This window comes from Microcaecilia unicolor, chromosome 1, assembly GCF_901765095.1.
Source record: "Microcaecilia unicolor chromosome 1, aMicUni1.1, whole genome shotgun sequence".
Classification (NCBI taxonomy): Eukaryota; Metazoa; Chordata; class Amphibia; order Gymnophiona; family Siphonopidae; genus Microcaecilia; species Microcaecilia unicolor.
Window position 1 is genome coordinate 235,142,713 of NC_044031.1, and position 15,839 is coordinate 235,158,551.

At 39.9% G+C, this 15,839-nt stretch overlaps 1 protein-coding gene across 1 annotated transcript in view; it reads left to right on the top strand.

The window, feature by feature from the left end:
• Window positions 1-14,686, top strand: part of LOC115471141 (dynein heavy chain 5, axonemal-like) — a 766,968-nt gene extending 752,282 nt beyond the window's left edge. The window contains 3 exon segments of the mRNA XM_030204834.1: window positions 2,934-3,142; window positions 6,191-6,412; window positions 13,028-14,686. Coding sequence (XP_030060694.1) covers window positions 2,934-3,142; window positions 6,191-6,412; window positions 13,028-13,246 — 650 coding nt within the window. The 3' untranslated portion in view covers window positions 13,247-14,686.
• The last annotated feature ends 1,153 nt before the right edge of the window (window positions 14,687-15,839 follow it).

Below are 15,839 nucleotides of genomic sequence, written 5' to 3' on the forward strand. Positions count from 1 at the left end.
GATACGGGGGTTGTGGGCACACTATAATGAGAGTAGCTACATATTCCGGCTTTGATTGGAGGCAGAGCTGTTATAGGGGTGCTATGTCTTTGGTACTTATGTTGGACCCTGAGGTGCTCCCTCATACACTGCATTAGGAAGGGGTCTTCATGCCGGACACGCCTGTACCAATGCTGGAGTAACTCAAGGTCCCGGTGTATCCCAAAGTGTCTTCAAAACGGATGTCAACAGGCAGATTAGGGAGGGGGCTGAGGGGGTGGGTATGCATTACACAGGCACAGGTGCTGTGTGAGCTGAGCTGGCTATGGGTACAGAGGGTGGCATGGTGGCCTTTCTGTGGAGCATGTGCTGGGAGGTGGAAAATGGACAGTGGGGTAAAGCAGGTGAGATTTTCATATAATGCCTCCTTTGTATACAGACTTAATTCATGCATCTTCATTGTAGATATCATGAAAACCCAATTGGCTGGGTGTGTCCCCAAAGACTGGGTTGAGAAGCACTGCAGCAGAGTCACAATACAAACAAAAACTCATGTATATATCTGACAGTAGAAGGAGCGTGTGCTATTCCTGAGTTTATTGTCATAATTTGAATATTTTTGGTGGCCAGTTGTAAGGGGGTAGCTTCATTGTTGGGGAACATGAGTTTGTGATTCAGAACTGGAACTTCAAGGTTTATATTGAGATTCTGGCCAATCTTGTAGAGAATCCAAACTTCACGCTCACATAGAAGAATTTGTTGAATGATGCTATCAATTATGGAATGATGGTTTTAGCGGGTAGTTTAAACAGGCTGGAGGGGGATGGTTTCTTTTATATATAGAAGATTGCTCATTTAAAAGTGGAGGGGGGAAGGGGGTTATGTATGGAAATGTCGCTTTGACTTGCTCCCCCCACATACCCAGCCTGCCCCTCCCTCTGTTGCCACCTCAAATATATATGTCTAGAGACACCACTGGTGGAGTGACAGCTGAGCACACTGAGGACCCTTCCTCCAGGTGCACGTTTTACATGTGGAGAGAATGTCCTGCCACTGCCGTAGACGTTTTCCTAATGCGGGGACCAGTACTACCATTGCACGTTTTGCATAATATATTTTCGATTGGCAGAAACGTTTATCTCCAAATGTTTATGACATTTTTATCTTGCCAACCACTGTAAAACACAGCATCATACAACTGTGTAAATGTAATTGAATCAATATAATCTCTAACAACTGTTAAATGTAAGCCACATTGAACCAAAACTCGTTTTTGGATAATTGTGAGATACGAGTATGAATGAATAAATAAATAAAATCCTCTTTCAAAACATTTTTTGTATATTTTCTAAAATCAGAAAACATTTATTTTTTCTTCCAAACATTTTCTGATAAATGTTTATTTCTCCATTTGAACATCATATTGAAAATGCCCCTCCACGTGAGTCATCCCTTCATTTCTCCAACTGATAAGACCCATTTTACACCCAAGAAAGGGAACACTACTCATTTAAATCCTCAGACCAACTGTGATATAAATAGTCCACAGCTTTAAAAATATGGTATTATTTTTGGAAGTTTAACTTCGGCACATTTTTGTGGGGTTTGCTCCCTCTAGTTATTTTTCCTTAATTCAAAACATTTACATGTGTGCTATTTCATTATTCTTGCCATACACCCTCATGCCTGGGTGTGTTCCCTCTAGGCTTGGCTCACAGTTTGCTTGTGGTTTGTAATTCATCCCCCTTTATTTTTATCAGAATATGTGAGCTCCGGGAACATATAACAACACCCACGAGTGGTATTTGCTTGGCAGTGAGGCTGAAACTTGAGTATTGTGTCTCTGCAGTGCAGATGAACACTCTGCATGCCTATAGAGCAGCTCACACAACTGTCACACAGACCAAGGAGGAATGTTCATGGACTGAGTGAGCTATAAGTACATTAGCCATATTCCTTCTGCCCCATCCCTATTACATCCAAAACGGCTTGTTAGAGGAGCTTTCTTTCTGTTCTCAGAATGGAATTATTGTATTAAGGCTCCATTTACCCCAGTTTTGGAAGCATTGTAAAGGAAAATATGTGAATTTTTACACTTCTGGATTTTTTGATACTGTAGAAAAACAGATTTAAGAAATATATTAAACCATATAGGGTTTTTCTTCCTAGTTCAGTCTCTTTTATTAGAATTTTAACTTTAAACTGCTTTTGCGCAAATTGTTTATTTTTCTTTAGATTCCTAAAACAAACTTGGAACACTAAGCAAAAGCGGGTAAAGGTCCTGCTCTAGTTAAGAGGGATTTTTTAATATCGAGTTTGTACTTAACATTATGCTTCATCAAGCCGCATTAAATTATTATTATTCATCAGCTCGCTTTGGATAAAGGCAGATTGTAAATTGTAAAAGTTCTAAATCTAAATGGAGTGACCCTGCTGGGGTTTAATATTGCACGATACTATGCCATATGATAGTGGGTCCCAAATTTGTACTAGATGACGCCTAGCCTGTAGTATTTTCAGAATGAATATTCATGATATAGATTTGCATGCAGTGGAGGTGGTGCATGCAAATGTGCCTCATGGATATCATGAAAAGCTGACTGACTGAGGGTCTTCCAAGACAGTTTTGTGAACCACTGTAACGCCCCCCCCCCCCCCCCCCATTGATAAAGGAATCATATCTAGCAGTATGACAATGAGCAGACATGACATTTCTGCTTGTTTTGCATGACACACCAGAATTTTTTTTAATGTTTGTACTTATCATTTGATAAAATTTTATTATATATTTTTTTTTGTTTATTTTTAATGCATTTTACCAGTTTTATTTGTATCATGAATTTGTAGTGTATGTGAATTGCACCTCACTCAGAATTGTAAATGGTGTGGGTTGTATATATTTTAAGTACATAAATAAAGTGCAGATTTTTCATTTCCTGTTCCTATTCTTGCAGGAACCATCATCATGTCTGAAGACCTGAGAGATGCTCTAGATAACATGTATGATGCCAGGATTCCAAAACTGTGGTTTAAGATTTCCTGGGAATCGGCCACCCTAGGGTTTTGGTTCACAGAACTCTTGGAGAGAAACCAACAGTTTCATACTTGGCTGTTTGATGGCAGGCCGAATGAGTTCTGGATGACAGGATTTTTTAATCCACAGGTAGTGTAATCATAGTATTTTCTATTAGTCATTCTAAAATAACAATGTACAAGACTTTGAGCAGCACTCTCACAAGAGACACGTGACAAGCGCCTACCGAGAACACCAGGTCACGGGAGAGAGGATTCACACCACTATCAGCATCAGACTCCAGGTGGAGATATGTCATATGCAGTTGCAGTGAGCAGTGAGGCTGGTTGATTCCTTCACCTCCTGGTCATCCTATTGTAACCATTGACCAAGTGCTAAGTGTAAGATTTTTAGAGTAAGCTAGTAGTACAGTAGCTCTGTGATAGAGCTATCAGATGGTTCCAGGTCATCAATGACAGGTTAAGCTTATCTTGATTTTGCTTCATTATATCTCTGGCTGATTAACCCTCATTTCCCTAAGGCAGGGCTTCCCAAACCTGTCCTAGGTGCCCCACAACTAGCTGGGTATTCAAGATATCCACAATGAAAATTATCAGTGTGTGCATATGAGGGTCCCCAGTGCATGCAAATTGATTTCCTACGTATTCATTGTAGATATTGTGACAACCTGATTGACTGTGGAGTCCGGAGTCCCTGGTCCTGATTTATGGAGCCTTACCCTAAGGACTAAAATTAGGTTTAGTGGTATAAAATCAGCCAGCCTCTTCTTTATCATATGGAGCTATCTGGAAATTTTTGTCCTTCAGAACTGGATTAACATTTGATTAACTCACCTTTGTAAACACAAAAAAGGAGAGAACAGGGTGGATTAAGTCAGTTGCTTCCTGACGTGAAGAATGAGATGGTGCCCTTCCAGGCACCCAGGAGAGAAAGAACCCAGTGGCCTCAGCATCTAACTTTGCATCTCCAATTAGCCCAGACCTGCCATGTAATCCATTACTAGGAGGGAGATGTTTTGGCTGGTCCTGGTTTTGGACTTGTATCCTGCGTAAAGTGGTGTAGTAGCCATATTAGTCCACTTTTAAAGATAATAAATAGAAATAAAACAAAACATAGAAAAGAAAATAAGATGATACCTTTTTTATTAGACTGACTTCCCCAATACAAGGTTCAAAAAAGAGATACCAAAATGATAAAGAGGATGGAACTCCTTTCGTATGAGGAAAGGCTAAAGAGGTTAGGGCTCTTTAGCTTGGAAAAGAGATGGATGAGGGGAGATATGATTGAGGTCTACTAAATACTAAGTGGTGTAGAACGAGTAGAAGTAAATCGATTTTTTACTCGTTCCAAAAGTACAAAGACTAGGGAACCCTCAAGGAAGTTACATGGAAATACTTTTAAAACTAATAGGAAGAAATATTTTTTCACTCAATGAATAGTTAAGCTCTGGAACTCTTTGCCAGAGGATGTGGTAACAGCGGTTAGCATATCTGAGTTTAAAAAAGGTTTGGATAAATTCCTGGAGGAAAAGTCCATAGTCTGCTATTGAGACAGACATGGGGAAGCAACTGCTTGCCCTGGGATTTGTAGTATTGAATGTTGCCAGGTACTTGTGACCTGGCTTGGCCACTGTTTGGAAAACAAGATACTGGACTAGATGAACCATTGGTCTGACCCAGTATGGCTACTCTTATGTTCTAACGTAATATATATTTTGATTAGCTTCCGAATATATTAGTTTTCAAATAGACTAACTTAATATATTTTTAATTATCTTCTTCAGGTAAGAAATGAGCAAATGTTGACAAATATCAGAATATATAAGTACAACACAAATGCATTCCAATGACAGTCTGACAGGAAGAGGGTAGGGTGGGTTGGGTGAGAGAAAGGAAGAGATGGATGGCTGATAAGAGGGTGACAAAGCAGTATAGTTTTATGATTTATAGTGGGATACAAAATACCCAGATCTTTGTTAAGCACTGTCTGGTGAGTGTCAAAATATTTCATCATTTTTACTTCAAAGGTCTTGCATTCCTGGTTAAAATTTCCTTTTAGTATTCTCATCATAAGATTATTGATGCAGTGTTCTGGTTTTGTAAAGTTCTGTCCCACAGAGTGTCATCCTGGTTGGCATTGTGATGGTTAATGTTATGTCTATGTAAATTGAATCTCGTCTTTAGCACCTGGCTTGTTTCTCCAATATAGCACCCTTTTTTACACTTTTTGCATTGATTGATATATACTACATTTGAAGATGAGCATGTGACGGATCATCTTATACTGAATGTTTTTCCCATATGAGTGACTGTGGGATCCTGTGAGATGTGTTGGCACAGTTTGCAGCTAGGTATATTGCAGGGACATGTGCCATTCTCTTCCTTTTGAGCTTGAATTGGGAGCTTGCTTTTCACTAACTTCTGTTTCAAATTAGGTGGCTGTCAGAGGACCGCCCAGCACTGTGAGGTGGGGCTGGGAATATCTCTTTCAGTAATTCTTCCTCCTGGAGTAGCGGATGTAGATCTTTTATGATTTGTTTTTAATTGCAGAGCAAAAGCAGTTCAAAGTTCAACAAGATCACAAAATTGCCAAAACATAAACACCAACAAATATAAGTCAAATAGCAACAGATCTTTTATGATTCTTCTCAACTTTTCAATGTATATCCTGAAGCAGTGTGGTATTTGTAATTCTTAATTATTCCCATTTAAATCAGGGCTGCAAGACCCACCATGAATAGGGTTGTCAGAAATCCAGGATTGCTCTGTAATAATCTCCTTCCTGGAGCTGGGTAATTTGGCAGTTATGCTAACCCCCAGTACTGTTCCTCTCCTTCCGGTACAGTTCAGTAAGCATCTGTTAGAGCTGTAGAGCTTTTTTTTTTTTTTGTTTACCCACAAAGCCCTGCACAAATTGTCAGAAGCTCAGTGGGGGAGGAGCAGTGGTATTCAAGAAAGAAAACAAAATTATATTGTCCTTTCTTTTTTAGAAACTCATAATGCTGAGACATGCTATATTTTGGTGTATTGCTGAGTTATAACCCAGCTCATCTCTCTGCAGTGTTGCACATAATAGGATATTTCTAAGCCCAGGTGCAATAATGAGACAAATACGACCGTTTCATTGGCATGGCTTTATATGATAAAAAGTATAATCTTATTTTTTGCTTTATTACAGGGCTTTTTAACAGCCATGAGACAGGAGACAACACGTATGAATCTAGCAAAAGGCTGGGCCCTTGACAGTGTCATTTTACATAACGATGTGACCAGGATGATGAAGGAGGATGTCACCAGCCCTCCCCCTTTGGACATTGGAGGGGTTTATGTTTATGGCCTGTTTCTCGATGGTGCAGGCTGGGACCGTAAAAACAGTAAATTAATGGAATCCTCTCCAAAGGTTAGTACTGTGGTGGCATGTACTTTTGCAGCACTGCTAGCAAAAAAGAGGGTTTAGTGGTCTATTTACTAACTCATGGTAAAAATAGCATATTTTACACTATTTTAGTGCTGTAGGTTAGAGAATCCCACTGAATATCCCTGGTCAGTGGATAGTGGCTAGCAGGTTATATTGTGCGATATAACCAGCTTGCCGGGAATATTCAGCACCAGTTAAGAAGCCAGATTTGGTTGTGTGAATACCTGGTATATCTTTGTTCGTTTTGAAGTTGCAGGAATTGCTAGACTACCAGGGATCACAAGCAGGCCATGAGGGCCCTTTAAATGGAGCTGCCTCCTCATAAAATTGGACATTTGTTTCTGGGATATGCAGGAAAATAACTGTATCTTGTGAAAACAGGGCCATAAAACCTTTGTTGCCTATTGGGTTTTGCATATTTTCCTTTTTCTGAGCTACTCTACAAGAGTCTGTATTGCAGCAGCTCATTAATGACACGTTTAATTAAAATTTCACCCAAAGAGGAATTTCCACAAAGGCTTATTACTGTAAAGTGTGCTTTTGATAAGTGACTTTGCAAAAGTTCACTTTGCATGAAAAATAGTGCAGACTCCTGAAATTTGATATTTTTGCATGTTTGTGGACTATTTGTGCAAGTTCTTAGTTAGGTGTCTTGTTTGCAAAATCACTTTACACTTTAGCACATGATGCTCATAATACCATGATGAGACACTGCAGAATTTCAAGGACTTCCATGTCAGCTCATTTCTTCTCTATATCTTCAGCCTTCTGGGTCTATTTCCACTGTTACTTTCTCCCTAACATAATCAACATCCTCAACAGGCCTGCGCTCTGGTGCTGCCATGTCCCACCCCTTCTGATGACTTCCTGTTGGAAAGGGGAAGGATGCACAACACTGGAGCATGGGTCTGGCACTGAAGTTAGCCAGATAAGTGTGGTGCCCCCCATTGGAGCCGACTCTGTGGGTGCTGTGTGAAGGGTTATTTCCATTGGGCTTAGCAACCTCAATAATTTTGAAAAGTTGGCTCCTATGGTGCTCCCCCCCCCCCAAAAAAAAACATTAGCACCCTTCTTACATGCTTTCCTGACTTACTGTGCTTCATTGGCCCTGGAAAGCAGACCAATTGGTGCAAGAAGCAGGGATTGGGTTACACCAATCATTGACTCGGCAGCCCTTCAGCTGGCATGTGTCAGCTTTTGTTTTGTTTTTCTTTCATTTTAAATTTGATAATGCAACTTAACTGTGGTCATAGGAGCCAGCTTTTCAAAATTATTGGGGGTGCTAAGCCCAATGGAAATAACCCCTCCCTGGACCCATACAAGGATTTTTTCTCAATATTGGGGGTGCTCAAGCACAGAGTCGGCTCCTATGACTGTGGTTTACAGAATGAGGGTGGTGTCCTATGATGTGCCTTGTCTAAAATAGATTTTGATTATCATGGCCCCACCTCATGTTTGTGATTCTTTTTGGCAGGATATTGAGCACCTGGTTCTCCCAGGTGATCTCCGCATCCAAGTAGTAGCCAGGTCTAACCCTGCTTGGTTAAACATAAGAACATAAGAATAGCCACAGTGGGTCAGACCAATGGTCCATCGAGCCCAGTATCCTGCTTCCAGCAGTGGCCAATCCAGTTCACAAGTATCTGGCAGAAACACAATTAGTAGCAACATTCCACACTACTAATCCCAGGGCAAGCAGTGGCTTCCCCCATGTCCATCTCAATACCAGGCTATGGACATGTCTTCCAGGAACTTGTCCAAACCTTTTTAAAACCCAGATACTCTAACTGCCATTACCACATCCTCCAGCAAAGCGTTCCAGAGTTTAACTATTCTTTGAGTGAAAAAAATATTTCTCCTATTTGTTTTAAAAGTATTTCCATGCTTGTAAAAAACTACTATCCAATTGGAAGTATAATTCACAACTTATTATACATTTTTGGTGGAATAATGTCTTACAACTTCATAAATATTGTACAGCCAATACTGGTAATTTTCAGATATCTAATCATAAAATGTGGTTACCTTTGCAACAATTTTTGAAATCAAATCCAACTAAATAGCCACCTGAGCATAATACCTAAAGCACCTTCCCCTTCCCCCTCCTTGGTTTTTTTTTTTCAAATTACTATTCATTTTCATATAACTTCCATTAAAGTGTATATAAGCCTAATTTATCTGTATATTTGTTGTGTATTCACTCAATTCAAGCTTTTGAACTACTACAACATTATTCAATTTTTATCCAGTTAAATGTCTGTTATCATATAGTTTCTCTTATGGAATGGAAGTTATAAAACATTATTATTTTGTACTGAATTTGGATGTTTGTTACCCTTAAAATCTAATAAAATGTATTAAATTAAAAGTATTTCCATGTAATTTCACAGAGTGTCCCCTGGGCTTTGTACCTTTTGAATGAGAGAAAAAACGTTTCACCACCACCCTTTCCATTTCACTCTGGCTTTTGTAGACCTCAATCATATCCCCCCTCAGTCATCTCTTTTCCAAGCTGAAGAGCCCTAACCTCTGTAGCCTTTCCTCATATGGGAGCAGTTCCTTTAGTTGCTCTCCTTTGAACCTTTTCTAATTCCGCTATTTCTTTTTTGAGATATGGTGACCAGAATTAAACACAATACTCAAGGTGAGGTCATACCATGGAGCGATACAGAGGCATTATAATGTTTTTGGTCTTATTTTGCTTCCCTCTCCTAATAATCCCTAGCATCCTGTTTGCTTTTTTGTCTGCACACTGGGCAGAAGATATCAGCGTACTGTCTACAATGACACCTAGGTCTTTTTCTTAAGTGCTGATTCCTAAAGTGAACCCTAGCATTAGTTAACTATGATTCGGATTATTCTTCTCAATGTGCATCACATTGCATTGAATAGTTTTGTGTCATCTGCAAATTTAATCATCTCACTTGTTACTTCAATTTCAAGATCATTTATAAATATGTTAAATAGCACGGGTCCCAGTATTGATCCCTGCAGTACCCCACTATTCACCCTCCTCCCTTGAGAAGAATAGCCATTTAACCCTATCCTCTGTTTTCTGTCCAATAACCAATTCCTAATCCACAAGAGAACATTGCCTCGTATGCCATGACTCTAATTTTTTTCAGGAGTCTTGCATGAGGAAATTGTCAAAAGCTTTCTGAAAATCTAGACACACTACATCAACCAGCTTACCTTTATCCACATGTTTATTCAAAGAAATGAAGCAAATTGGTAAGGCAAGACCTCCCTTGGCTGAATCCATGCTGACTGTCCCATTAAACCATGTTTGTCTACATGTTCTGTAATTTTATTCTTTGTAATAGTTTCCACTATTTTGCCAGGCACTGAAGTCAGGCTTACCAGTCTGTAATTACTCAGATCACCCCTGGAACCCTTTCTAAAATCAGCATCACATTGGCCACCCTCCAGTCCTCAGGTACTACAGATGATTTTAAAGACAGGTTACATGTTACTTACAGCAGATCAGCAATTCCATGTTTGAGTTCTTTGAGCACCTTTGGATGTATGTCATCTGGCCAGGTGATTTACTACTCTTTAATTTGTCAATTTGGCTCAGCACTTCCAGGTTCACAGAGATTTCTTTCAGTTTCTCAGCATCATCAACCTTGAAAACCATTTCTGGTACAGGCAGATCTCTTACATGTTCTTCCATAAGAAGCCTGGTATCCCTTGCCGTTTTTGTTTTGGGGGAGGGGTGGGGTAGACACATAAACCTCTCAACAATTAAGGGGGGGGGGGGCAACCTCCCCTAATCCATTCAGTGGAGTGCTGCTCAGTGCAAACAGTTTTCTGAAACCTAAACATCCCGGGTAGCAGGTGTAAAAATTGATGTTGATCTGTTTTGGCATAGATGCATATGCCTCTTTTGAAATGGGGAATAAATGTTTATTTTGTAGTCCTGCCCAAAACACACCCAGTCCACATCCTTTTGTCAGATGCATGTGTTTTGAGTTCTAGACAAATATTTCCTGGCTTTCTAAAATTGGAATTTAGACACGTTTGCAATATATACATCTAAATGCCAGATTATGCATGTCTAAAACATGAATAGCTTTTAAAATAAGTACCATTAATGTAATATTAGTGAGATAATGCTTTTGCATTGTACTTTTGGAATTGTACTTTTCAGTTAAATGGTTGTATCTTTTCTTTTTGTAATGTGCCATGAGCTGTTGGTTTTATGCAGAATGTAAATAAATATGGTATAGTGTGGTGTGGAGTGGCATCAGTGATCACCAGTGCACCAGAACATAACCAATATAAGTACGCAATGAACCCGATCACTTAAACAAAGCCAGCTTTGGTATCAAAGACTGATATTTGGTATCATTGAGCCTGATATTCAAAGCAATCTAAGAGGGCAGGAGAGGGAGCATCAGATCAGGAGTGTAGCCAGACCTGTTATTTTGGGTGGGCCCTTCCCACCCTCACCCCTGTCCATACATACAATTTTTTGGTTAAACTTTCCTTCTGCCCCTGCTATCATCATGCTTCTCCCCCCCCCCCCACCCCCCCAATCAGCATACACTCCTCGTTCCCCCCTCCCATCTGGCATCCATTGCTCTCTTTACTTCCTCCTGCCCCTGCCGGCATCTGCTCTTCTCTCCCTCCCGTTTCTACCTCCAAGCCTTCGCCGGCAGCGATTCCAGTAAGCAGCCTGCTCCAGCCCTGCAGGCTTCCTTCTACCTCATCCCAGCCAGTGAAGAAACAGGAAATTATGTCATCCCAGGCCCACCCATAGCTACACCACTGGATCAGATTTAGTGGGAGGCACGGGAATCAAACCAGAAATACTTATGCTGAATATCGGCCAGAACTTGCATAAGTGCCTTTGGCTAGGTTCAGTCTGGAAATGCCTGAGTATTTAATGCTGGTGTGGACACATGGCTCAGCTTTGAATATTCAAATGTAACTTAGCCTGGCAAGGGTAAGCATTTTTTCTTTAACGCTCACCGTCGCTGGCTGAATATTGAGTGGATTATTTTCTCATTCCTAGCAGTTTCTTCTTTGGGCTTCCAGCTTAGGTGTAATTGGCCTCTTTATTCACAAACACCTGAGAGATGTAGGCACCTCAAAACTTCCCTTAGCCGTTACAGTACCAAGCTTTTGCCAGGGGCCGTAGACTGCAACGCCTTTTGGAACCCAGCTAATGTGGTCCTAATTCTTGATACTAGATGTTGCTCGCTAAAATGGTTGAAATTCCTTCCTTCAGATGCTGCCTCTGACAGGGCCAGCTCAACCATTGGGCAGACTAGGCATTCATCTAGGACAGCAGCATCTTGGGAGCAGCAATGAACCACTATAGTTAAAGGAAAACAACAGATTTTGACAGCTACACATACTCGAGAATCATCAGTGCATGAAGAATGGGCAATTTTCAAATAGTTCATTGTCCTTGAAAACAGCTTTTGGAAATTACCCTCAATATGTTTGCATTTACAAAAAAAGTTTAATATTAATGGTGTGAAATGTCCAGATATATGTTTTTTATGGGATTGGTGTGGGAGTTATGGTGGTGGGATGATCATGATTCATGAGTTTAATTGATAAAATCTTGGGTTTGAGGTGGGGGGTTGATAGGTTTTGAGGAGTATAAAAATCAATTAGAGGCTGAAGGTTCACGGTTTCTTAACACTCTTGTCCTGGCCTCTGATCAATGGAGTCTCTAGACAGAAATATTCAAGGAGGCAGCCGGGAGGCAAGCCAGGTATATATATATTATATACATATATATAATGTGTGAGTGTGTGTTTGTTAACTAGGTTAAAATCTACTACCGTGGGGCACATTCAGGCACCCTGCGGTAGTTTTTGGATTGATGCATGCTTCCCATGCACTAAAAACTACTTTTTAATTTTTAGCGCTGGGGGTGGAGAGTAGGTGTGTTCTGTGCTAATCAGTTGGTGCAGCTACATTGCCATGCACCTTATTAGCGTGGGAGCCCTTGCCACCTAGAAAATAGGTGTTGGTAAGTGCTCCCGCACTAATGGAGAAATTAATAGAGGAAATGGAAAATGCAGCCATTTTACAGCCACACTAAAAGTGGCCTCAGCACAGCTAAGTCAAAAGGGCCCCTTTAGGTCCCAGGGAACTTCAATGCACAAACAATCCTGCCAGCTAGTTTCAGCCACCCAGAAAACTACCATTTAGCAAGCCTAGGTCTCTGATGCATCCCCAACCTCAACTGACTCAGGGACAGAAACCAAGCTTAGGAATTAAACCCCAAATTTTCATTACAGCGTTCAGCACTTGCCTCTGAGCCACCAGACTGTACCATAAATCAACTTCAGTACAGATTTCTAAAATGGCAATCCAGCAGGTAACACGATTATGCTGTATTAAACTGCCATATTTTGTGGTTTAAACACCAGCTTGTTAAAGGGCAATTCTGCTGACAGGTTGGGGAAGAGGAAGTGCGAAGAAATGTCCCTTTCTTTCAGTCTTGCAGAGGAGGACTGACAGGAGCAATCATGATCTTTCCTTTACCATTTCCCATATGTGCATTCTGAAATATTTTGGCTTTACTAGCTCCAAGTGATTGTATGTGAATGAATTCATTCTTCTCATTTCTTGTAGGTGCTCTTCACAAATCTCCCAGTGGTTCATGTCTACGCTGTCAATACTACTGCCCCTCCAGACCCCAAGAAACAGCAAGGCAACCTATACTCCTGTCCTGTGTACAAAAAGCCACGACGCACAGATCTCACCTACATTTTCTCACTGTATTTAAGAACAGTTCAAGTCCCTGATCACTGGACTTTAAGAGGTGTTGCTTTACTGTGTGATTCAAAGTGAGAGATACTGTCAGTGACTATAAAACACAAGTATGCAAATTGTGAGGAGAAAAAAATTACATATAAAAATAATTATACTCACTCTGTAATCTTGTTTAAGAGACTCACTTTAAAGGAATCCATATTCTCTGTAAGTGTCTGCCAAATATTTCAAAAGTACAAATAGCATGTCATTCTTTTTTTTATATGATTTTAGCTGCTTTTGTGCTGTTTGGTTCTGTTCACCATTAACTTGGACTTTTGTCTCTCAAAAGTCATCTTCATGTACGCGGGGGGGGGGGGGGGGGAGGCCATAGCGTGCACTTGTCAGTCTTTCCTATATTTTAATTGTGTCATCAATTTTTGTGAACCATGAGGTCCTATCTTAAAATCCAGGGATTTCTTCTGTATACTACAATTACTTGCTCCTTTCTGCCTACTCTGTAACCCCTGGGTCCGATGTTAAACGGAGAATAAGATAAGTGAAAATTTTAAAAGTTTATAAAATAAGATATATGAAAGCTTTAAATAAAAGAAAAAAAGCTGACCTATGAGGATGATGGATGTTGTGAATATTGCCATAAAAAAAGTTTTTAAGTGGCAATGAACATCACTGAGGTCAAATGAATACTCGTGAAATACTTTTGAGATGAGAAGAATTGTTTGCCCTTGAATTGCTTATATCCTAAAGAGTTAGACACGTGAAGTATTAAAGTCTAATTGGTCTGTAGTGTCAACAAGAGTTTATGCCATTGATTTAAAGTTATATACTCTGTATACTGAACATCATGAGCTCATTATTAATAGGGATGTGCACAGGGGGAAATGGTTTGCTTTCAGAACACTTTTGGCTTTTTCTCACAATATTTGGATACTTTTATGTTTGTTTCAAAGTTTTCTGATGATATAACTTTTTAACAAATAACTTTATGCACCTTAATTCACAGCTTAATGTGTAAAATCAGCTTTGAACACAACATTTTTTAAGGCGTGCTAATGAATTCACATCCCTAATTAGTACAATTAGAGGACTCACTGTTCCCTCTAAGCTGAGTGGGAGACCTCCATCTGCACTGCAGCCAGTGGGAGGTGGTGCTTTAATATTGTGTGCTCAATCTCTAGGAACAGGCAGGTTCCCTGGAGTCCTGGAGAGCTTGCTTGGCTCTCACTATTCAAAATGTGATAATGAAACAGCGCCCCCCACTGGCATGACTGTAGGAGGAGGACTCCAGGGAACAGTGTAAGAAGTGTCATTCATTTTACTACTTTTTTTGGCTTGTTATTGCTGATGTATTCCCCTTCTTTCCACCTCTCTGTCTGAAAGTTTGTGGGTTTTTTATTCTAAATAATGTACTTGACAGATGACTAATTCTAATGTATTTGAGAAGATAAGTTGTATGCTTTGCATATAATCAGTGCTGCTTTTGACCTCTAAGGCCATTAAAAGCAACTTTATTTGTGATGAATGTCTTTCTTTCCCTTTGAAAACAGTAATTAGCAGACATGCATGTGTCAGTGTGTGACATACTGCGAGCTGCACTGTATAACTGACTGTCTTTAGGAATTGTTTTACACCTCGGAGATGGACTGGAATGCAATTTAGCAGTGTGGTTCATACAAATTCGAAACTACTTGGAAATACTGAGCCCATTCAACATGGTGATTTTTCAAAATGCAAAAAATGACAACATTGAACAAATTGGTTAATACGTGATTATTTGAAAGGATGCACTAGCAATTGTGTGTTTCCCTTAGCTTATTTGAAATAAGATGGGTAGCTTACGGTACAGTGCTTCAGTTTTTCTCTCGCCTTTATTAACAAACCAGGCTCTAGGTAAGCAAGATAGTGTTGCAGGAAGACATTCATATATTACACAGTAAGTATTTCCTCAATTGTGTAGCTTTATTTAGCATATATCGATTTAAGTCACTGAATGGCTTTAAATCAAGGGTTTCACTTCAGTAGATTCCTTTGTGGAAGATAATAAGCTCTTATCATGCAGAACAACACACCAAATAATAATGAACATCATAAGCACAGTATCATATTTCCTCTGCAATCCAAAACAGCTGATATAGAAAATGTGAAAATGGGAGCATACAGACAGAATTAACTATTGATACAGAGCTTGGGTGGAAAATAAAAAATCCATGTGTAGAATCTTGGTACCTTTTGACACTTTTCATCAGGTTTTTGTTGTTTTTTTTTCCTTTTCATTGATCGTCCATTCCCCTCTTTACATCTAGCAAGCCACAAACCTGGGCAGTTAATGGGTTGCATGAAAATGTTAGTGCTTTGGCATCAGTGGCCATTGCAAGGAGATCCTGACCCATGATTAAAATGGCCCAGCAGCAGTGTTTGCAGAAGAGATTTCTGGGTATTCTCATTAAGCAAAAGAATACAATGAAATTGGTTGAATAAAGTTGATACCAGTAGAAGGCTAATAAATCTTTAGATTCCTGCTTTCAAGACTCAAGAGTTGCTTTAATATGGTGTGAGGGAGGGATCTTAGATGTCCCAAAAGCTTTTGATGGCAATTCTATAAACTAGCACTTCCTTAGTGTCCCTCCAGACTGGACCAGGATTGGACTGATGGGTTGTGCTCGCCTACCAG